Genomic DNA, 25,707 nt, shown 5'->3' with positions numbered 1-25,707 from the left:
TTCGGGAAACCGATCACAATCGGATGGGACCAAGTTGGGACTGTATGGACAGAGATCGATGGCGGTGAACCCAAGTTGTCGGATTGTTGCAGATGTCGCAACACTCGAGTGTGATCGGACATAGTCATGGTGAAGGAGAGGATGTTCCATGTGAGAACGAAATCTTCGAATTCGAAACTCGATTTCAGCTTACTTCTTCTCTCGTACCGACATAGTTACGTGAGACACCGCCGTGTTAAACGCTACAACTCGGAGCCCTCTAGCGGTAAAGGGTTTCAAATTTGTAGACAAGAAGCATAAAGATATAGAATCTTAATAACGTTTATTCTATTTAAAAGGCCTCAACACGCTCTACTTTTCAACAAGCTCTAGTAATTTACAGTACCAAGAAAGATGAGATAACTACCAATGCCTTATGAAACAAACTTGCATCGAAGGAGCGATTATGACAGCAGTAATAATGTAATGGAAGATGGCAGGACATATACCCAGGTGAGTGGACGGTAGTTGATACAAAATTGCTTTGATGGATTGGAAGAGAGAAAAATAACAAGCCAACGACCTAATGGATGGTGAGGAGATTACATTAGATAACATGCAGGAGCAACGTAATGCCTATAGCTGAAGACTGTTGCATGGAAAGGACTGGAAGAGGTGCTTTAGGCCGTCCATGCTGTACGTCAAGGGAACAGAACGTAAAGCAACTTCACATCAGCGTTAAAAGGTCCTCTGTTTGCACTAGGCAGAACGTCAACACGTCAGTTCTTGTAGATCACTACCGAACAATCAAAGTGAGTTTGAGATACCACGGGGAAAAAAAAAAACAGCGCAGAGAACGGGAAGAGGAAACGAAACGAAACTTGAGACGTTATGTAATGTTTTTTCACTGATTATAAAGTCGAGTCAAATTTAAGAGAACTTTGGAATATGAGACCACTTATCACTTGTACTCCCTCTGGGCCAAATGCATACGCTAATTCGGTTGGGAAGGGTGCCATAAAGCCATCGCGTCCTCTCCTCAGGGAAGCTGGCCGACAAGTGCTGGTCCTTGATAGCCCAGCTACTGCCATTGGGACGATGTTGACGTCCAAGCTGGTTCCAGACGTTCTGTCGGGGAAATACGTGCTGATCATGCTACCAAAGGGATTACCTCAACATCAAGCAGACAGTTAATAGAGATATGTGCCTTCCAAGGACAAGTACTGTCCTGTTGAAAAACGACATGACGATACCACTGCATGAGAGAAAACTCTTATTTTTCATTGTTCCATCGGAGTTCTCACAAAAATTACGAGCTATGATCTGAAGTGATATCCGATCGCTCTCCACATGACCAGGAGTCACACCGCTGCACCTCTTCAAAATATTTGGGAGAATGGAACCTCTCCTCAGGTCGCCACTACACTCGCTGTCTATACTCACCCATGGTGCTGCAGAACCGTGTAAAGTATGTATGTAGAACTGTAAACGGATCCTAGCCAAGGCTCGACATACGTTACGTACCATGAATAATGGAGATGTAACCCTTGTGCGCAATTTCTGGTTAAGCCACCTCACAAGGAAAATTGTAAAGTTAAAAATAACATGGTCACCACCAGCCCAAGCTCTGCCTAAAATTAAGAAAAGACCGAACTGAAAATTATCAGTTTAATTAAATTAACAATTTAATTATAAGAATGCAATTTTTCAACGAAACTAACAAGATGAACAGCATTGTATGTCGTACATCAATGAGCTTGTTTAATTTCATGTGAATTCCTTAATCTTGAGGCAGTGGACAGTTCACTTTGATTTTTCCTCCCATTTTTGTTCATCACAAGCTAGCAGATTAACTTTTGAAAAAAATCAGGGAATAGAATATTAATCTGAAAAGAGGCATCAATGAGAAAGATAAAGGACGCTGAATTTATCTCTTACGTAGCACATTTATTTCATGACTGAATTTGATGCACATCCTATGAATACCCATGACTGGTGCCTGAATAAAAAAATTAACTAAATAATTCGCGAATATGATAGGATAGCGCAATGAAAAAGGAAAATCACACTAGAGGAAGTGGAACACAATAATTCAATCATTCCATCTACATAGTCACGACAGAAATAGTTCAGAAAGATACCTATCAACATTATGCTCATGCACTAGCTTGGGAGAGGTTTATCAGATTCGCAAGATTTTGTAGAGTAGATATACGACGTAGAAACCGTCCATGCCGCTTACGAACGGCCAAACTTCTGCACGAGATAAACTTGATTACGAGTTAGCTGTTCAGAAATTGACATTAAACCAAGGACAAATGTAAGAAATTTTAATAGTGCAATACCAGAATGATTTTGCCACCAAGAAATAAAATTAATTCGGCAAGGCAGAGCCCCCCCCCCCTCCCAACCGTTTCAACTTACACGTAGTCCCTTCAGAAACAAACCGTTACAAACATTTCCTGTATGCGCACGAAAAACTGATATTTTACTGAAATTGTAACACACGAAGCAATTAAACTGGTAATATGAAAACCTATTGCAGTACGGTAATAGACGAGAAGGAGCATCGGTTACCAAACACGAGGTATGAGACGAACAGAAAGAGACAATAACATCTTCCAAGAAAACATAGAAAATAAGAACAATAAAAATCACACTTGCTCGAAAACTCTATTATTCTCAAGTTGCCCAAAGTTATACTGACTAGCTATTCCTAAACATATTCACTGCTAGAAATTCCACACCATGATGTCCGAAAGGAACAAAGCAACTTTCGCACTTTTAATTTCAACCACATCTTTGCAGATTTTTTTTTTTTTTTACAAAATAATTACGACCCTTCCCGAAAATAGAAAACTACACAGGCTTCAGTTAAGCTGAAATACTTAAATATTCCATGAGTTTAACATAGGGAAGTTCTAATTCGGCCTACTTCCTATCAGCAGAAACCTTCTCTAGGAACTACGAACTGTACCCACTAACTGCAGAGTGTCCTTTCTCCACCGGGCTTCGCCTAACTACCGATGCAACGGAAGCTACCAGAGAGGTGGGCTTCCGCCACCAACCTGACAGACAAACCAACCTCAAACTAAAAGGGGTAAACCTCTCTGTCCAGGTACTAGGATCCTAAGTCAGTCATCCTGCGCTACCCTCCAAACGAGAAGCAAACATCACCTGCTCCACCTTAGCAGACAACCATCTCAGCGTCCCTCACAAAAGAAACCTGAAACAACATGTAAAAACACTCATTCAGTAACATTCACGCACACATGCTGTGGGGTGAAGAGAAAACATAATGAATACAGGTCATGATTTCCTATGGAACATAAAAAAAATCAAACATAGTATCATTTAATAAGCTTTAGTTTGATTGCTCAGTGTTTCTGGGAGAGTTAATAAATTAAACCACAATCACGGGGTAGACAGAATACAATTCACGGAATCCAGTGAGACAAGCAACTTATGGAACGACTCTGCAGAGACGTTTCAACCGTAATTCACTGTTGAGCACCAGTCGATGCCATTCGTCAGCACGTCATGCTTACCGATCACGGCACCAGTGCAGACGTAGCCTTTGTGCTGTGCTGTCTATGTCAGCGTACGCACGTGACTGTAAATCCTGTAATCCTTCTGACACACTTGTAATAGGATGCCTGGAGCGGGTTGTAGGGCGTGGCTGGGTAGAAGAAGGTGGCTGTTTTTGGCAATCTTCCTCTTTATTGTTGGTTCTTCCTATACATTTTCCAGTATCTCAGCCCCATTGGTCGTGTCGTGGTGGAGACGTGCTGATGCGCGCAGCCTGGGGAACGCGACGCCAAGCTCGGTCAGCGGCTGCGCAGGCGGAGGAGACGCTGTGGCTCGTGACGACGCCGGGAGTCGCCGGTGCAGCAGCGGGCAACGCCCTCCGCCGGCCGGTCCATGGGGACAGCGTCACCGATGATGACGACGACGTAATAGCGACCGAACGCCCAATCGGTCGAACCGATGCCAACGCCCACCTCTGATGCCCTTAAATAGTGCAGACCGCTGCTGAATCCGCCGGTTACGTGGCGCTGTGTTTACTAGAATGTTCTCGACGAGTTAGCTAACGCAACCGCGCCACACGCGGCCTGCGACTGCGTAATTCTGCTAATGCCGCGTTCTGGCTGTTGATGGCTGCCGCGCACGTACACACGTTGCAAAACTGTGTCATCTGTAAAACGCGCCGGCCAGCCTTCGTCCACCATCTGCCGTGAGGTTGGCGCATCGTGCACTGACACACACTAAATCACAATTTCGCACCATATTTCCTAAAAATAACCCCTCGTCCCCTACAATCCCAAGTGCGGCTGCAGCTACACTCCGATGAATAGTGTGGAAAGATACAGAATGGTGCAGGTAGTCTGTTACTTGTTCTCGGATGGCAGGCACAGAAATGAAGGAGTTACGATGTGATTGGTGCACAATATGGCGATTCTCACTGGTCGGCTGGAACCTTGACAACGAGTATGTCCACTCTCACGTTGCCACGCAGTCCAATATTGGGCCTCTGTCACTTTCGAAATAGATTAGATTAGATTAATACTAGTTCCATGGATCATGAATACGATATTTCGTAATGATGTGGAACGAGTAAAATTTTCCAATACATGACATAATTAAGTTAATTTAACAACATACTTAAGTTAATATAACAACTTTTTCATTTTTTTGTGTTTTTTATTTTTATTTTTTTTTAATATTTTTTTTTTAAATTTATATCTAAAAAGTTCTCTATGGAGTAGAAGGAGTTGTCATTCAGAAATTCTTTTAATTTCTTCTTAAATACTTGTTGGTTATCTGTCAGACTTTCGATACTATTTGGTAAGTGACCAAAGACTTTAGTGCCAGTATAATTCACCCCTTTCTGTGCCAAAGTTAGATTTAATCTTGAATAGTGAAGATCATCCTTTCTCCTGGTATTGTAGTTATGCACACTGCTATTACTTTTGAATTGGGTTTGGTTGTTAATAACAAATTTCATAAGAGAGTATATATACTGAGAAGCTACTGTGAATATCCCTAGATCCTTAAATAAATGTCTGCAGGATGATCTTGGGTGGACTCCAGCTATTATTCTGATTACACGCTTTTGTGCAATAAATACTTTATTCCTCAGTGATGAATTACCCCAAAATATGATGCCATATGAAAGCAACGAGTGAAAATAGGCGTAGTAAGCTAATTTACTAAGATGTTTATCACCAAAATTTGCAATGACCCTTATTGCATAAGTAGCTGAACTCAAACGTTTCAGCAGATCATCAATGTGTTTCTTCCAGTTTAATCTCTCATCAGTGGACACACCTAAAAATTTTGAATATTCTACCTTAGCTATATGCTTCTGATTAAGGTCTATATTTATTAATGGCGTCATACCATTCACTGTACGGAACTGTATGTACTGTGTCTTATCAAAATTCAGTGAGAGTCCGTTTACAAGGAACCACTTAGTAATTTTCTGAAAGACAGTATTGACAATTTCATCAGTTAATTCTTGTTTGTCAGGTGTGATTACTATACTTGTATCATCAGCAAAGAGAACTAACTTTGCCTCTTCATGAATATAGAATGGCAAGTCATTAATATATATTAAGAACGAATGGCCCACAAATCTGGATATTGCACGATTCGACCAGAAGGCCAAATGCATAGCCACAGTGGGGCTCTTAATAGCTCTGTCAGGTGCTGATAACGTTGCCCCACATCAGTGCACAGTGTCCCCACGTCCTTCACACTAATCGTCCAACGATCTTGCGGACATTGTTAATAGTAACCTCAGACGTTTTGCAGGTGATACAGTTATCTACAACGAAATACAGTCTTAACGAAGCTGTACAAATACTGAGTCATTCCATGATAAGATTTCATAGTGGCGCGATGACTGGCAGCTTGCTATAAATGTACAAATATATAAAATTGCGCACTTCATAAAAAAATCATATGAATATAATGTTCGTGACTCACAGGTGGAATCTGCAAACTCATACATATACACACATCAAAACAGTTTAGCATCACCCTGGTTCCCAGAACACCTGAAGATAGACGTTAACTGTAGATATTGTACCACAGACACAGTCCCTTTGACTGTTGAGAGATATCGCTAAACCCGCCCAAAGAAGTAAACAACCATGCATGAGCAGCGCTTATTAGACGGAGGGGGTCCGACAGCCGATCAGTTCCAGTCACTCCAGCAGGAAGGAGGTACACAGGTCGTGTTGTCTGTAGTTCAACCATGCTTAGACGGCCAATACCGCGGTTCGACCGCGTCAGCATTGCTATTTCGTGCCAGGAAGGGCTCTCAAAACAGGGGAAGTGTCCAGGCGTCAAGGAGTGAACCGAAGCGATGCTGTTCGGACATGCAGGAGATACAGAGAGACAGGAACTGTCGATTAGTCGAAGGCATGCCTCGCTCAGGGCGCCCAAGGGCTACTACTGCAGTGGATTACCGCTACCTACGGATTATCGGTCGCAGGAACCCTGACAGCAATGACACCATGTTGAATAATGCTTCTCGTGTAGCTCCAGGACGTTGTGGTAGGACCCGAACTGTGCGCAATAGGCAGCATGATGCTCAACTTCAGTGCCGACGTCCATGGCGAGGTCCATCTTTGCAACCACGACACCATGCAGCGCGGTACAGATGGGCCCAATAGCATGCCGAATGGACCGCTCAGGACTGGCATCACGTTCTCTTCACCGATGAGTGTCGCACATGCCTTCAATCAGACAATCGCCAGAGACGTGTTTGGAGGCAACCCGGTCAGCCTGAACGCCTTAGACACACTGTCCATCGAGTGCAGCGAGGTGGAGGTTCTCTGCTGTTTTGGGGTGGCATTATGTGCGGCCCACGTACGCCGCTGGGGGTCATGCAAGCCGCCGTAACGGCTGTACGATACGTGAATACCACCCTCCGACCGATAGTGCAACCTTATCGGCAGCATATTGGCGAGGCATTCGTCTTCATGGACGGCAACTCGCGCCCCCATCGTGCACATCTGTGAACGACTTCCTTCAGTATAACGACATCACTCGACTAGAGTGGCCAGCATGTTCTCCAGACATGAACCCTGTAGAACATGCCTGGGATAGATTGCATAGGGCTGTTTGTGGGCGACGTGGCCCACCAACCACTCTGAGGTTTCTACGCTGAATCGCCTTTGAGAAATAGGACAACCTGGACCAACAGTGCCTTGATGAAATTGTGGATAGCATGCCACGACGAATACAGGCATGCATCAATACAAGAGGACGTTGCTACTGGCTATTAGAGGTACCGGTGTGTACAGCAATCTAGACCACCATCTCTGAAGGTTTCGCTGTATGATGGTAGAACATGAAATGTGTGGTTTTATTAGCAATAAAAAGGGCGGAAATGATGTTTATGTTGATCTCTATTCCCATTTTCTGTACAGATTCCGGAACTCTTGGAACCGAGATGATGCAAACTTTTTTTTGATGTGTGTAGTTGGATGTAACTCTTAGTAGGAACATGAAGTGGAACGATCACATAAGCTCAGTCCTGGATAAAACAGGTTATTCGTAGAATACCAGCGGAATTCAGTCAGTCTAGAAAGGAGATTAAAAATCACTCGTACAGCCCATTCAACAGTAATACTCAAGTGTGTGTAAGGAACCCATACAAAATAGGACTGGCATGGTATACTGAACGTATACAGAGAAAGGCAAAACGAACGGTCACAGACCTGTTTGACAGGCTGGAGAGTGTAACTGAGAAGTTGAATGAACTGAACTGGCGCACTTGAAGAAAGATGGAAACTATCCCGAGACATTCCATTAACAAAGTTTCAAGAATCAGCTTTAAATGATGACTCCAAGAGTATGCTACAAACCGCTACGTATTGTTCTCTTAGAGGTCGTGAGGATAAGATTAGATTAAGTACAGCACTTACAAAGCGTCTGAACAATCATATTTCCCGCGCCGCATACGTGAATGGTTGTGGAATAAGGCCTAACAACCAGTAGAGTGGGACGAACCCTCTGCCGAGAGCTTCACAGTCGTTCGCAGAATATAGATATAGATGTAGACAAACTCACCTCAGTAAACCTGTTTTCGAGAAATCTTTTGTTACTATGTCACAAACTTGCAAAGTGTTGCGATGTTCACTGCACAGTGGTGTGTAACAGACTGCACAGATAGAGATGCTACACCAGAGTTAAGGAACTGTGACGATTAAGTTTAATACTGGCCAAAGTTGCATTCAGAACGGATGTTCTTGACGAGCTGATGAGAAGTGAAGCAACAGGAAAAGTGTCGTCTAAACATATCAAAATGTAGACACTTATTTGCCAGAGAAATTATGTGGATGAAAAAAGCACAAAATAATATTTAGAAAGCAACCGAAGAAGGTTTAATCGCAATTTGAGGTAAATTTTTTCTTGCTATCGATTCCCGTGGTTCCTTCGACGATGGACAGTTTTAAATACTTTTGGTTCCGTTTTGTCCGATTCCGTTCGTATGAATCGACTTCTTTCGGAAACGAATATCAAGTGGTTGACCGTGATAACGATCCACGCAGGAGTGAAAGCATTTCGCTATTTCTGTTTTAATTTTAAATTGTGTATTATTTTCTGAAGGTACGTAGTTGAAACATTGTATGATAAGCCATGCTTACGCAAATCTGAAAGTATAACTTTAATACAGAAATGAACACTGACACGACTCTTACCTGTAACTCTGGAGATCTCCGATGCTGAGGTGGCCACCAGCAGCTTCTACGTCCTTTGAAAGGTGGTCACCCAGCACATCTGATGAGAGCGCCTGGGGACCTAACTGAGAAGCTAATTTTAGAGTCCTTGCGAGATACACGTTCCGTATCATATCACCTTCCTTTGCTACCTTTCCTGTCGACTGATTTTTGTAAATGTCACTGAAACACAACATTGGACACTATTATTTCACAATAATTGCTCAGCATGCTTTTTTCCTTGACAATATGAAGATTGCACATAGTGAAGTCCAGGATGTGTGTGTGTGTGTGTGTGTGTGTGTGTGTGTGTGTTTGTGTGTGTATGTGTATGTGCGTGCGTGTGGTTTTCGCAAGTTACATATCTATGGCATATCGGAATCGGAACATTTATTCAGTTGTACTGAGAAAGTCCTGCTTGACATAACCAAATATATACTGATTAAAATAATTCGGTCTACTGTACAGTGCCGCGCGGGATTAGCCGAGCGGTTTAAGGCGCTGAAGTCATGGACTGTGCGGCTGTTTCCGGCGGAGGTTAGAGTCCTCCCTCGGGCATGGGTGTGTGTGTGTGTTTGTCCATAGGATAATATAGGTTAGGTAGTGTGTAAGCTTAGGGGCTGATGACCTTAGCAGTCCCATAAGATTTCACACACATTCGAACCTTTTTCTATTGTACAGTGGTCAGATTAATTTCTTGGAGATATCCAGCGTTTCGTCACCATTTTCTGAGGATATCCTAACGTGGGACTGTAGGTTCTATGAAGGTCCGACTCGCAATTTAGCTCGCTACGAGGAATAAGAGATATACCTAACGACTGTTTCCGAGCATAACTTGCAGGCAGGATGCAAAAGAGCTATTGCATGTAAATAGCCGACTAGTCTGGTACTCTTTGACTACTCGATCAATGATCAATCACTGGAGTCAGTCAGAGGCTACAGAGTGATTTAGACCTGGCCAAGACTGATATTTATCTGTAGAATTCCAAGGGAGCACAATTCACCAGCGAAGAAGGTCAAACACAAAACACTCGTTCCACCAATTTATTAATATTGTTTGGTGATCCAGAAACTTAGTTAGATTAACAGAATAAATACAGAAGATTCACAGAAACACTACGAGTTTTTCTGCCTCGTCAGCATCGAATGTTTCACAGAAATACGTAGTGAACATACTTCGACGGAATACGCCGTAAGATGGTTACTATGCATCGCATGTGTTTTCCGAGAACATGCATTTTGGTACGAGTCTTCGAAAATATCTCAGCCGTAGAGTAAGGATAAAAGGACCGTACAGAGCAGGTGCAGTAGTCAGTTTCACTACTGATGAATACGGTACAACTGGCGTTGAAACACTGGTTTTTAACACACAACTGACGTGTTTAGAACATAGAAAGTATTTTGTATAGCTTACCGTTAGCGAACAATGGGACATTTGCTTTCAGACTTTGCAGGGTTTTGTTTCAGGCATCAGTCATCTTTCAAATACAAGGTACTTTTTTCCATTTGTGTCATTTGTGTCAATCCCCATGGATCCTCACGCTGAATTCTCGCGTTTGGCAGCATATTAACAACACTAAAGAAAACATACAAACATACAAAGAGAGACAGAGAGAAAAGAGCTATTACCTCAAATTTGGGTCTGCTAATATCATTCCTGAGTGCTTTGCTAAGTTTTTAGCAAGATCTGGACTAACTTTGAATCCATTCACAGACAGCTCAATTGCTGCATCGAACAACATATTCCAGGGTAATTTACCATACTTTTGATGAACTTCCCACAGGCCTGGTAACGTGCCAGGAACTGCGATAGATTCTGCACCTGTTGGTTGAATATGGGAACAGTGTTAACATCATGTCGCTCAACATAAATTACGAGGTAACACTGACTGTGTACCAAGTGCCGAATATTATTTCCTTCCATAAAACGAAGTACACATTAGCAAAGAAAACGAATGTACCTTTAATGCCATCAGCAAAGAAACAGTAACAGGCACGACAATTTACAAAGTTTGTAACCTTCCTCCCACTTATCGACATTAGTGACAGTGAAAAATTAAACCGCGTGTACCTAATGGAAATTTGGGAAAAGCAATCGTCACCAAAGTTAATTTGTCGGTAAAGAGGGAGGAAAGGGTTACATCTAAATGAAAGGAAAAGTGCAAATGAAACTGGTGGAAATTAATTTTGAAAAGGGGTAAAGTTAATAAAGAAAGTAAATGTGCGGCCGTTACGTTAGCAATTAACTAGCGGTAATTAGATATTTGAGATTTGGGGGAAATCACGGTCGCCAGTCCTAAGGACAATTACTATAGTAACTGAAAAGAAAGGTTATTACACATATAATTAGCACTAGGAGCGTGGCAACTGAAGGTTGACACGTGCAGTGTGAAAACTGAAAGTTTGTCAGAAGTAATAAATTTCGCTACACTCTGACTTAATTTAGCAAAAGAATTAATAAAACCGGAAAATCGAAAGTTAATTTAGTGACTGAAGTTAATAGTGAGCTTTCTTTCTGAAGCACATCGAAATTCAGTAAAATACGGTTAGTCTTGGACTACCTCAACAATCATTTCAAAAGCTACTTGAATCTACGCAATTTAGAAATAAGAGATTTAACTTTGAACTTGAATTAAATGATTCTGAACAATTAACAATAGTAAAATTTAGTACGTACCAAGCTGAGCTGCAGTCACAGGTAAGCTAAAATACGGTAACAAAACTCGCACTCTTAATTTGTGCTTCTGTAATCTAAATATTGTAGCCAGCTATGAATACCTTAACTGAACTTTGAAATTAAAGCAGTGAAATCGAATGATTTCAACGACACTCGGGTTCATTTCGGAAAAGGAAGGGACCCTGCTTGGTAATGCAATTGGGACAATGAGCAACAAAGTTTCATGCTACGTTGCTGTAATTTTGTGATTTGAACAGTTTGAAAACCTGAGGTCTGCCATATAGTTCTAAAACTTTACGTGCTTCCAGTCTTCCTTGTTGGTTGATTGAAGGTTTGAAGCCGTCGATCGAGGAAGTGGCGACAGTCACTCATTGTCGGCCGTCGCTGTTGCAGAAGCTGGATGTTGGCGCGCATTCTTCTCGACACGGTCACCAGACGAAACGGGCTCTTGATGTGCGCCAGCTAATGCTTCCCGTCCGCGACATCATGTCAGAAACTATCATCGCAAGTCGAGCGCAATTACATGCTGCCAAACCCCGAAAGCGCGGCAACTCGCGGGAGCTTCACACAACACACATGCTCCCCTGCACTACTCCAGCCAGACTCTCTGCCCAGCCCGCGCTCCACGCGGCAGAGTTAACACTACCAAAGATCCTAAACACTCTGGTTCTCCACACGACCTATCGATGTATTCGTTCGATAGCATAGTTTTCCCTAGGCCAGACCCAGCGTATAAATACAAATAATATTCACAAAACAAACCAATTATACATCGACATAAATGCATATATATACAAATAGTAAAACAATTACAATATACAAAGACACAGAAATGTTATATCTTCAGGTAACAAAATGAGGAAAATATTTGCAGTGCAATAGATGGAAATAGGAGGATATGCATTTCCGGCGTTACAAGTTACTTTTCGCTTCGAGCAGAACAGAACACAAACAAGCTACATATTGCATACTAATCTGCAGAGTTAATGAAACCCTGCTTAACATAAATATCAATCACAAGGAACTCATTACAATAAAACAAATAGCTGTAGCCCCTATACATGCTGCTGAACTAGACAGCCTTACGAAGAAGTTAAAAAAAATAGCTCGCAATGCAAAGGCAATTGCTACACAAAAACAAGGAAATACACTGCCTACGTACCCATAGAAAGATCTCTCAGCAAATAAGTAACATTAGTGATAACATTATTGATTACGTAAATCATTATACTCTCACGTTAAAAAGACTGGACACCATGAACGACTAGAGATACGTTGTTCATATTCACAAGACATGTACATTAGTATGTTCTGCAGAAATGACTAGCATTTCGAGCACCTTGGTTCAGCATGTGTCCTGTTGTCTGGTAGAGACTTGTTCTATGCGTGATGGCATCGACGCGTGTATGGCGTAACCATCCATGCTGCATTCGCCTGGTTCCAAAGTTATTCTGTTGTGGTCGGCATTTGGTCACAGCGCTGCAACCATCGTTTCGCCAAATCCCACACGTTTTCGATTGCCGACAAGTCTGGTGATCTGACGTGCCAGGGCAAAAAGCTGACATCCTGTGACACAAAGAAGGCAGGTGTTCGTGGAGCAACGTATGGCCGTGCATTGTCTTACTGAAAAATTGCGCCTGGGGTGTCGTAGGTCATACTGGTCACAGTGTCTTGGACACGCACTAACCATGATTTGTGGCTCCACACCATATACCCTCGAGTTAGCGCTGTATCATAGAATGAAGGTTTTCGGGACCGGATGACTTAGCTACTGGTAAACCTTTCGCGATGTGAGGTCGTGGTCCAAGAAACTCTTCTGTTACTGACGTTTCGGCCAGGACTGCTCTGGACATCCTCAGAGGCGCCCTCCGCTGAGTCTTACCGACTGACCGGTCGGACGTCCGACAGCGACATAAATACTGTAGGAAAGGGGGCGTGGTCAAAGTAATTGGTCGCTAATTTCTACGTGGACAAATTCGAACAATCGGCTCTGGACAAAGCAAATAAGAAACCATCTCGATAGTACAGGTTTGTAGATGACACATTTGTGGTTTGGTCCCATGATAGAAAGGCTTTGGACGAATTCTTTGATCATCTAAATAAAATTAATCCAAAAATCATCTAGTTCACAATGGAAATGGAAAATATTAACACAGTGTCTTTCTTGGATGTTTCAGTTATGATAATGTCAACAAAAAAAATGGATCAAATGGCTGTGAGCACTATGGGACTTAACTTCTGAAGTCATTAGTCCCCTAGAACTTAGAACTACTTAAACCTAACTAACCTAAGGACATCACACACACCCATTCCCGAGGCAGGATTCGAACCTGCGACCGTAGCGGTCTATGATAAGTCCGTTGGAAGTTTGGAATATAAAGTTTTTCCGAAGGTAGCACATACGGACAGATATTTGCATAAAAATTCCAATCACCATCCGCAACAAAAGAGAGGTGTCATTAAACGGATATTGGAACACCTGGACGCTAAAATAAAACAACTGAAGCAGGCCTTCGAGAAAAATGGCTACTCAGGGAAAAATAAAATACAGTTTCTCTCCTTTTTATTAAAAGAAAGTATTTTACAGAAACATGATATCAGACCGGTCTTTAGCCTAACAAAGAAAATAAGTCAAGTACTCCGATCTGTGAAGGATAAAAGCCCTCCTCTGTCGACATGTGGTGTATACAAAATTCCGTGAGTGTGTGGTGCAGTTTATATTGGAACTACCAAGAGGAGTGTAAATAGGCGGCTAAAAGATCACAAAAGTCCTTGCCAACTAAGAAAAATAGGGAATACAGCTGTAGAAGAGCATGCTCTTCAGTCAGGAAACCACGAAGCGAAGTTTTCTGAAATTGAAATTTTATCTACAACGTCAAATTATTATCCACGACTATGCAGAGAAGCCACTGTAATTTATAAGCATCTGGATCATTTTAATAGGAAACAGGAGACAATGAAACTTAGCGACATGTGGACAGTACCTCTGCAGAATCGCTAGACAGTTTTATCTTCGACAAGACGACAATCGATAGTTAAGTTTTATCTTTGACAAGGATTATCTCTGCTCATCACGCCTCCTTTCCTACAGTATTTATGTCGCTCTCGGACGTCCGCCCGGTCAGTCGGCAAGACTCAGCGGAGGAGCGCCTCTGATGCTGCCCAGAGCAGTCCTGGTCTAAACGTCAGGAACAGAAGAGTTTCTTGGAGCACGACCTCACATCCCGAAAGGCTTAGCGCTGTATGCCTTGTGCGAATGCTGTCACTGTGGTGCCACTCCCTCTGTCTGCAGCAAACCAAAATGCGGCCATCACATTCAAAGAGATACACTACTGGCCATTAAAATTGCTGCACCACGAAGATGACGTGCTAAAGACAAGAAATTTAACCGACAGGAAGAAGATGTTGTGATATGCAAATGATTAGCTTTTCAGAGCATTCATACAAGGTTGGCAGCGGTGGAGACACCTACAACGTGCTGACATGAGGAAAGTTTCCAACCGATTTCTCATAGACAAACAGCAGTTGACCGGCGTTGCCTGGTGAAACGTTGTTGTGATGCCTCGTGTAAGGAGGAGAAATGCGTACCATCACGTTTCCGTCTTTGATAAAGGTCGGATTATAGCCTATCGCGATTGCGATTTATCGTATCGCGACATTGCTGCTCGCGTTGGTCGAGATCCAATGACTGTTAGCAGAATATGGAATTGGTGGGTTCAGGAGGGTAATACGGGACACCGTGCTGGATCCCAGCGGCCTCGTATCACTAGCAGTCGGGATGACAGGCATCTTATCCGCATGGCTGTAACGGATCGTGCAGCCACATCTCGATCCCTGAGTCAACAGATGGGGACGTTTGCAAGACAACAACCATATGCACGAAAAGTTCCACGACGTTTGCAGCAGCATGGACTATCAGCTCGGAGACCATGGCTGCGGTTACCCTTGACGCTGCATCACAGACTGGAGCGTCTGCAATGGTGTACTCAACGACGAACTTGGGTGCACGAATGGCAAAACGTCACTTTTTCGGATGAATCCAGGTTCTGTTTACAGCATCATGATGGTCGCATCCGCGTTTGGCGACATCGCGGTGAACGCACATTGGAAGCGTGTATTCGTCATCGCCATACTGGCGTATCACCCGGCGTGATAGTATGGGGTGCCATTGGTTGCACGTCTCGGTCACCTCTTGTTCTCATTGACGGCACTTTGAACAGTGGACGTTACATTTCAGATATGTTACGATCCGTGGCTCTACCCTTCATTCGATCCCTGCGAAACCCTACATTTCAGCAGGATAATGCACGACCGCATGTTGGAGGTCCTGTACGGGCCTTTCTGGATACAGAAAATGTTCGACTGCTGCCCTGGCCAACACATTCCAGATCTCTCACCAATTGAAAACGTTTGTTCAATGGTGGCCGAGCAACTGGCGCGTCACAATACGCCAGTCACTATTCTTGATGAACTGTGGTATCGTGTTGAAGCTGCATGGGCAGCTGTACCTTTACACGCCATCCAAACTCTGTTTGACTCAATGCTCAGGCGTATCAAGGCCGTTATTACGGGCAGACGTGGTTGTTCTAGGTACTGATTTCTCAGGATCTATGCACCCAAATTGCGTGAAAATGTAATCACACGTCAGTTCTAGTATAATATATTTGTCCAATGAATACCCGTTTATCATCTGCATTTCTTCTTGGTGTAGCAATTTTAATGGCCAGTAGTGTATATATGTAACGGGATAATCCCTTCGGCATCAACTAAGGCCTGAAGATCGCGCATTGAAGCGTCGTAACTGGTAGCAACACAATAATTAAGGTCATAAGGACAGCTGTAGGCCTTTCATTCTCATACAGTATTTTCATTCATTCTGTAAATATGACCGTAGAGCTTTAATCTCCTCTTTCTAATTGCATCTCTCATCGTTTCTATGTTTCTGTGTAGATTTTTATTTTTCCTCTTCGTACAGTTATTAGATTTGTTCTTTCGTGGTCATAAATTTTTTCTGAATTTTTTCCTTCCCTTCTGTTTTTTCTTTCCTTTGTCTTTTCTTTTCTTTTCTTTTTTCTTTTCTTTTCTTTTCTCGTCTTTTCTTCTTGTTCACCTCTTTTATTCACGGTGAGGAATTCAGATCCGAAAAGTGCTTCGAGTTTAATTTCTATTGCGTAGTGTTTAATTATTGCCTGGAATGATACTGATCTTTTATTATATTGGTTTTGGGTGATTTGTATGCTAATTCCATTTTCTTCGATCGTTACTTACTTGCGGTGTTTTCCAATCCATTTGATTGTACCCATTGTCCAAAATATTTGAATTTATCAACTCTTTTGATGTTTCCGCTTTGTGTTTGTATTTGTGTTTCTCTGTTGTGGTTGTGTTCAGTGTATTCTGTTGTCTTATACGATATTAGTAATCCGGTTTTAGCCGCCATTTCGTGAAGTGTTTCTATTGTTATCTTAGCATAAGTTTTGTCCTTAGAAATTGCTGCAATATAGCCAGCAAAAGCGAGTCATTTCACCTCATATCTTCCTCTTCCTTGTCCTAGATGGATTCCTTCGCTGTTTTTCTCCGTAGCTCTTTATCCCAGTCTCTCATGACTTTATCTAAGAGCAGATTGAAGAGAATCAGTGACAGCATATCGCCCTGCTAAACACATATGTTAATTCCGAAGGTTTCAGAAACTTCTCGTAGGAATTTAACTTTTCAAGTTGTGTCTTTGAGTGGCCGTTCAACTAATTGCCTTGTGGTTTTATCGGCAGCTTCTTCCTCCAGTGTTAGGAATACTGTCTGTCTATCTACAGAATCGTAGGCTTTTTTTAAGTCAATGAATGTAACGACTGTGTAGAGGTTCCGCACTGTTCTGATCCTGAGGATAGTTTTCAAGTTAAAACTTTCTTTGGGCACGATATTTCTAAGCCTCACTTCGTACTCGCCAGTTGTGTGTTCTGTTTGACCTCCTCATTCAGTAGAGTTTTGGATATATGGCTCGGTAATTGCTGGTGTCTGTCCTGTCACCTTTCTTATCTAGCGCATCGATTATTGCGTGTTTCCAGACGTCCGGTTTTTTTTTTTTTTTCTCCCGGCAATCTTTAATAACCTCATCAATGATTTCAGCTAACCGCTTCCCTCCCAGTTTCTACATCTCAGCTAATGTCCCGTCTTCCCCTTGCGTTCTGTTGCTTTTCAGTGGCCAGTTTGTTGTTCAATTTGATGCCACGACAGTGATTCTGAAGGTATGTTTTCCTTTTGATGTTGTCTGAAAATTAGTCGTTATGTTGGTTCCTCGCAGTTTAGAAGATGTTTGAAGTATTTTGCTAGTAACTCACAATTACCTGCATTGTTGGTAACCAGTTTGCCTGTTGAATCTTTGAAGTGTAGGCTCATTCGCTTGTAACCTCCTATTTCTCCTTTGAAAACTTAGTAGAAGTGCGTAGTGTTGTTCTGTCTGAAATTTGTATCTATTTCCTCAAATAATTTTTTGTAATATTACCGTTTCTCCGTTCGAATAATTTCTCATGTCTGTTTTCCGATCTCAGTGAATGTGTTCCAGTGTCTTTCATTTTTGCAACAGTTCCATTTTCTCCCAGCAGTTAGTTTATACTCTATCGCTTCGCCACCTATCTTACTCCAATACCCACGTTTCCTTCTTCTTCGAGGTTCTTCTAGTTCTTTCACCGTTTCTATAATTGCTTCTCTGATTCCATTCCGATTTCTCATCTTCTTTGAGTGATGCTTTTTAACGTATTCGTTCCCTTTGTCTGACAGGAATTTTGTGTCCATTCAATGGAATTTTTTTGGGTTTGGTTTTTTATGTTGAAATTTGCTATGATTTCTCTTAAAAAGTGGTCAAATCTAAGCCTATTTCTCTTCTGACCCGTAGATTCATGATTTCTCTCTGGTTATGTTTGGAGGATCACACGAACTCCCTTGTGGAGGAAATAGAAATAAGCATCCGTGGAGGATGAAATCTCATTCCAGTTTTATAGAGACTATTTTTCTAAATAAATATCAAATGGCACATGACTATGAAGAAAGAAGGCTATTTTGCAAATGATTGGTGTTATGTCAATGTTTTGGCAGTCCTCTAGAGCTCTTAAATGTGTATTAATTGTTAGAACTTAGACTACTCTGAAGTTCGTAAAAAATAAATGAGCTCACCTCTTTTACTGCGTCTGCCAAGTTGTAAACTGGAGTTATAAAATCCACTTGGAACAGCTGGCAGTGCGTTGAGAGTCTCGACCGTTTTGGTTTTTGCGGTGTATATGAGCATTACGAAGCCACCGCCCAGGCCGGTAATGTGTGGGTGGATCACAGCCTGGCACAACATGGTGGTCACGGCAGAGTCCACCGCCGAACCGCCTTTAGAGAGTATTAACCTGTAGCACACATAAAACGGAATTGTAAGTAAACAGATCCAAAATAGTTTTCTTTTTAGAAAGAAGAACAATTTGTGAGACAAGATAGTCTATTATTTTCATATTTCCGGTGTTAACTTTCCATCGGCTTCTCTGAATCTCTGTCGGCTGAGTGCTTCTACACTGCCACGACTGATCCCTTACCTGATATATGTCGAATGCGACCCGCTTCTCCAATTATCTTGACTGGTGGAATGTCCACCTCCATCTGTTTTCAGTTCTTATACATGCGTTAAATTTTTTATAACTGTCGTCACATGCCAGCTGAATTATGCCAAATAATATAAATTCATGTTTAAGGAATCACCTACGCAGGAGGATCACACAAACTCCCATGTGCAGGAAATAGAAACAAGCATCCGTAGAGGATAAAATCCCAGCCCAGTTTTGTAGAGACTCCTCTTTGGCACTGCCGTCTTACTTAGTCTGCCTTTATCGCGAGACAGCCCAGCACAGAGTCTCCTGGAGACTCCAGTACGTAAGGGAGGTAAAAGACCGCTCTTCAGAATTACAGACCAATATCCTTAAGGGGCTCCGGAACGCCCTATAATTGCAATGTTAAAATAACGCTTATAAATTACATCTTTCCTCACAAAGTATTTGAGGTAGGAAGTTGAACTTTTTACAGATTATTTATTGGAATATGGGCTACAAATTAACACAGGGATTTTACAAAATTTTAGTTCAGTTATCAAAGATGATTTTTTTTCAATTGTAATGAAAATTCACAACATTTTTTGCAATTTTTTATTTATATATTAAAAAATATACAGTTTTTTGGAAAAAGGCTGTGTTAAATTATGCAGAAGTTAGTGTGTAACATTTACTGAAAGTTTGAAACAAATATGTTTGAAAGATCCTTAGAAAACATGTAATTAGTATGAGAAAATAAAAGTTTTGGGAATCGAGCGACAAAGATTGGATTAACTTTTTAGTGCATTCAAGGTCCATAGGATGGATTATCTTCATCCTCCGCAAACTCCTCCTCCAGCTTCCTCTTGTTCCTCCTCCTGTTTACTCTTGCTTGTATTTCTAGACTCTTTACAGCCCTGTCTGCAGCCCGAAGGCGTTCCTTGTCTAAAGCAAGCATCGCTCGTACCATGTTAGAACCTATCTTCATTCCCATATTTCTAAATACCTTGCGTCTTACAATGTTGCCATAATTGAAAGTCGCAACAGCATCATACACACCAAAGTGAAGTGTTTCTATTCCAACAAATGCAGTCTTGGGGATTCTCGACCATATAACACTATTTACACTTTTATTGGGGTTTTGAGTTTTTCCGTGAATACACTTTTTCAACAGTTCAGGTGCTGCTAAGTCTCTGAAAATAGATTTTATCACCTCCATTATTGCATACGGCAGACTATGCTTATGAGTGTACACTTCGCCAGTTAGCAATCCTTTGTTATATTTACACCAACTGTCTTCTTCTTTTGGACACAAGCTATGTTGGGGATTTTCATCGGTTGAAGAAGTATGAAAAAAAGAGAGCCCAAACAGCCTTCTTCATTTCGTCGACACTTTGTGTATTTTGCCTAATAGCCATTCCATAATAGTTCTGTATTTTGTCAATTACACTGTCAGTTAACCTTCCCTTCCCATCCAACCCTTTACCATCACTGAGTTTTTGTTTTTTGTACGAAGCTTTCAGTCGCCGAAGTCTTGTTCCCATTCGCTTCTGTACGTGTCCAATACACTCAAATTTCTGCACTACAACATCATCACAGGTTAGCCACAACACATATTTTATCTCACATCACTAAAATGTACCTGATGAACACGGACGTTAATAATAACACCATTTGACAGCAGTTCAACAGCGCCACAGTGGGTCACGCCCATGTAGAACACATTTCAAAAAAAAATTTAAAAATAGTTGTAGTCTTCGGAATTGAATAAATTATATATCTATTAAAAGGTAATAGTCTGCAGATTCAGAAAACGCAAAAAAGTAAAAATTGAACTTTTCATGATTTTGAGCCTTTCCGGAGCCCCTTAAACTTGGTTTGCTGCATACTACAGAGTGAGTCACTAACTGTTGCCACCTATAATAACTGCGAAAGTATGATAGTGGCTGAAAAGGTTGTGGGACAAATGTTGCGTGGGACAACGGGGGCCATAATATGACGTTGGTTTTTTGTTGCTACGTGGGGTCGCATCAGAGATATGGCCAACTTTGTTTTTTTTTTTTAATGGGCTGCTCTAGTTTGGTACTTATTGTCCGATAGCTGCTATCCGATAGCTGAATCCAATGATGTGTAACAGCAACGTCTTTGGAGGTCAACGAAGGTCAGAAAGGTGGCATGAACCTCCATTTAGAGAATGTGTTCGAAGTGATGACTACCGGTACCAATGCAGTGCTGCAATCTTCTTATCATGGATTGAGTGGTGTTCCTTGTCACTTCGGCACTTATCGAAGGAAATGCTCTGACATTTCCCTCTCGTGTATCGTGCAAACAGTAAATATTCGCCGAATACGGCGTACCCGTCTGACGTGCCATTGACATGTAAACATCATTCGACTGTTTCGCAGTGCAGCACTAATAGGAACGGTAAGACTAGTATCGTCGAATCAAGCGAATGTGAATGGTGTATTCCTTCGAAGAGCAAGTCGATATGCTTCTCATTTGCAGAGAATGCCAACGAAATCCAGTGAGAGCTAGAGACTTATACGTTGAAAGATATCCTCAACGTACTCACCCTACATGTCGTACATTTAATTATGTGTATGATAAATTGAGAACAACTGGATCTTTACGCATCGGAAACATATCCGGCAACGGAAAGTTACTAACGAGGAAACGGAAATTGGTACTCTTGCCATTGTCGTTCGAGACCCTTGTGTCAGTTCGCGTCAAATCGCAAGGGAATCTGGCATGAGACAGAGTAGTGTTGTTCGTGTTCTGGATCGCCATAAATATCATCCTTACCATATCAGTCTCCACCAAGAATTAAGATTCAGAGGGATGACACATTTATTAATTTTATTTTATTTACTGACGAGGCTACATTCACGACCCATGGAAATGTTAATTTGCTTAAAATGCTTTATCGGGCAACTGAAAGTCCATGTTGGCTGCGGCAAGTTGCACACCAAAAACCGTGGTCGGGAAATGTACGGTGTGGGATTCTAGAGGACACAATTATAGTCCCCTATTTCACGGGAGGAAATCTTAATGGTAGGAAGTACACCACATTCCTGCAAGAAACATTAGATCTGTTATTGGAAGAAATACCTTTAGGAACAAGAAACAAAATTTGGTATCACCACAATGGGTGTCCAGCACATTTTTCGCTAATTGCTAGAAATGAGTTGCAGAGACAATTCCAAATCGTTGGATTGGACGCGGAGGAGATGTGTCGTGGCCGGCTCGTTTTTTTTTTTTTTTTTTTTTTTTTTTTTTTTTTTTTTTTTTGTGGGGATTTCTTAAAAGACATTGTTTGTAAAGACGTTCCAACTACATCTGAAGATAAGCGAGAGAGAATTGTCGGAGCGTATGCTTTGATAAGTGCCAATGTGATGAGGAATACCACTCAATCCAAGAAGATTGCAGCACTGCATTAATACCAATGGTCATCACTTCGAACACCTTCTGTAAATGGACGTTCATGCCACCTTTCTGACCTTCGTTGACCTTCAAGGACCTTACTGTTACACATCATTAGATTCGACTTGATAGCCGCTATCAGAAAATAAGTACCAAACTATAGCATCCGATTTAAAACAAAACAAAAAAGTTGACCTTCATATCTCTGAAGCGACCCCACCTAGCAACAAAAAACCAACGTTATATTATGGCCCCTGTTGTCCCATGCAACTTTTGTTCCACAAATTTTTCAGCTCCTATCATACTTTCTGAGTTATTCTTGGTGGCAATAATTAGTAACTCACCCTGTATATCCTAAATCAAACACGATAAATTTCCTTGAGAGAGAAATGCTACTGTCCACAAATCATCACGGATTTAAGAGCTCTTTTCTTGCACTATATGCGAACCATTTGCGAAGAATGAGAGGGGATTTCCATTACTAGTAGCGCTGTATCATTCGTGAGAAACTTTAATTAATGGAATATTTATGCAAAAGAGCTGTCATTTTCAAGTCCCCCCCCCCTCCCCCTCTCCAAGATCAAGGTCTTAGTCATTCCCTCCTACCACCTCCTCACCATCCACTTTTTCCGTCTGGACCAGTCTCCCAGCATCACTTGCGCTCTGTTCACCACAGTGGAGATTCAGAAAGGATAATATGAAAAAAATAATGAGCGGTGCGTTATTGTATTGATGATTATCCAGTTAACTGTATCCAGTTGTCCAGTTACACTAATCTAAACTATCGCAAAATTACGCGACGGACGTATCCGTAAGGGCAGTGCGGCGAAATTTGGCGTTAATCGGCTACGGCGGCCATGGAGGTAAGAATAGAGGGAGACGCCGTGACGTCACAGCTGTGAAGCTATGTGAAGCCGAGGGTAGCCATCTCAATCCGACCAAAACATTGCTGCTGTAAGCTTGTGTGCATAGGCTTGTCGCTCGCTTTTGGAAGGATTTTGCGCTATTATGGTGACTCGTGTGGTGTTTGGATGTACGAATCGTTCTGATTGTGATGCGAAATCGAAGGGAATAACATTTCATGTGTAAGTTGTCTCGTTAAGTGCGACTTTACAACTTCATTGTGAATGAACGTGTGCTACACCGGTACTTGTACTATAGCGTGTTTTTCTCCTGTATGACTTCAGATTTCCTAAAAATGAAAGTCGGAAAGCTCTGTGGGAGAATGCCGTGAGGAGGAAGAATTGGCGTGCGTCTAAATGGAGCACTACATGTTCTCAGCATTTCCGAGAAGTGGACATAGACCGAACTTCCCTTTCAACAGTAAGGCTCCGAGAAAATGCTGTACCATCAGTTTTCCCTACACACCCAAAACATCTGCAAAAGATATGTTAATTCAAAGAATTAAATTCTTAGTTTTCAGGTTCACGTTTCAGTATAATACGTACGTATCGTCGATAATCGAAGTGTTGAGTAACTCACTTTGTCTCCATCATGTACCAAATTAGAAGCTAACACTACATTAACTGGCGTAAAGTATAGGCCTAAACAGGACACTGTGTAGATTTGCTATTTGATGTACCGTATTTCAGTAAATATTGGTGGTAATGAACAGTGTTTCCCAGTAGTGTAACGTAACTGAAATGTCCCAGTACGTATTACAAACAAGATGTATTTATGGGGCTTTGGAGGGAGGGTATAGCTAACTTAGCTTTCAGTTTCTATTATTTAGTTTGTGATACACGTTTATTACTGAATTAACAAAATTGTATCGTTTACATTGAAGGCTAGCTATTCGTAATATTACATTAAAAACTATTTTTAATCAGAAGAAACGCGGAATTTCGCATTTACGAGATTTTATTTTAAACAAAAACTTTGAACCAACCAATCTGATGACGTTACATGCGTATATGGTGCAATTAGCGACTGTAATACACACAGCGCTATAGCACACAGGCAATGTTTTGGTCAGAGTGTCATGGCAGCGAGCCACGCCCCCATGGCTTCAAAACGTAGTACGGCTGGGATACGTAGCGCCATCTCCCCTTATTCTTACCTCCATGACGGCGGCAGACGAACGACGCGAGAGTCTTTGCTAACAGCACGTCATCGCCTACAGCGCCTCCTGGGCTTGTCGTACCCTAGACGACTGGTTTTCCGTGATTTCCCTAAGTCGTTCCAGGCAAATGCCGGTTGAAACGCGTGTGTATTCAGTGTATTCATTGACAGCGATGGCGAGGCATGACAGAATCTCTGACCAGAGAGTTATTTATCGTTGCTAGTCTGCGCTTAACCGCGCGAGTGTGCAGTTCAGTTGGACGCAGTTGTGGTACGTAGCGAGTAGCGAGAGCATGTAGTTCAGTTGCGTGTAGCGAGCCGACAGGAACAGTAGTGTGTGAGGAGTCGGCGACGGTCGACATGGGTCTCTGGTCACGATTCAGGACGAGGTATATTGTTAGATAAGGTAATGAAGCAGCATTGCGCTCAGCTAATAATGTATTGCAATTGTAATTAATTTGTTCAAGAAATGCCCCAATAATAATTCTGTTTTTAAAACAATCGTTATTACAAAGAAAAGAATCATTACAATTGAATGATCATTTCTCAATTTTTTGCGTCGAGTTTACATTGGCCCATTATTTTTCAATATTTTTGTAGCGAAGGTACAGTCGCTTTTATTTCAATTTAACGATGTATTGTGGGAGCTCAAGAACATTTGGGTCATTATTATTCAGTAATCTTGTGGGGAAATAACTTTTGGCACGTTTTCATTATCATAGGCTTTTCTTTTCATTTTTTGCTGGGAAATCACACTTCGCTCTATTCGCATTAACATTTGTATTGTCTTGTAAGAATTGCTGGGAGGTTAAACTTGGTTCCATTTATATATAATTATTGTTTTTTCAAAATTTTGTGGGGAGGTTACACGGTATGGCTCCTTTGAAAGCGCACGGCCGACTTCCTTCCCCGTCTATCCCTAACCCCCTGAGACCGATGACCTCGCTGTCTGGTCTCCTTCCTCAAACAACCCAACCCCCCCCCCCCCCCCCCTCTAGACGACTGAAAAACTACGGCCTAGTCAGATGAGTCCCGATTTCAGTTGGTAAGAGCTGATTGTGGGATTCGAATGTGGCACAGACCGCACAAATCCGTTGACCCAAGTTCGCAACAAGGCAGTATGTAAACTTGTGGTGGCCCCATAATGGTGTGGGCTGTGTTTACATTAAATGGATTAGGCTCCCTTTTAGCTGAACCAACATTAACCATTTGCAGCCGTTCGCGGATTTCGTGTTCCCAAACAACGAGAAAATTTTTATGGATGACAATGCACCATGTCACAGGG

General features: G+C 41.9%; 1 protein-coding gene across 1 annotated transcript in view; it reads right to left on the bottom strand.

Moving 5' to 3' along the window:
* LOC126143297 (glutathione hydrolase 1 proenzyme-like) overlaps nt 1-18,748 on the bottom strand; it is a 107,841-nt gene extending 89,093 nt beyond the window's left edge. Inside the window, exons 1-3 of the mRNA XM_049915366.1 lie at nt 18,553-18,748; nt 10,341-10,533; nt 8,694-8,894 (exon numbers count right to left, since the gene is read on the bottom strand). Coding sequence (XP_049771323.1) covers nt 8,694-8,894; nt 10,341-10,533; nt 18,553-18,721 — 563 coding nt within the window. The 5' untranslated portion in view covers nt 18,722-18,748. The remainder of the gene's footprint in view (nt 1-8,693; nt 8,895-10,340; nt 10,534-18,552) is intronic.
* Nucleotides 18,749-25,707: the final 6,959 nt, after the last annotated feature.

The sequence above is a fragment of the Schistocerca cancellata genome, chromosome 1 (genome assembly GCF_023864275.1).
Source record: "Schistocerca cancellata isolate TAMUIC-IGC-003103 chromosome 1, iqSchCanc2.1, whole genome shotgun sequence".
Classification (NCBI taxonomy): domain Eukaryota; kingdom Metazoa; phylum Arthropoda; class Insecta; order Orthoptera; family Acrididae; genus Schistocerca; species Schistocerca cancellata.
The sequence above is the reverse complement of the archived record's forward strand: the minus strand, read 5'-3'. Positions and strand labels throughout refer to the sequence as shown.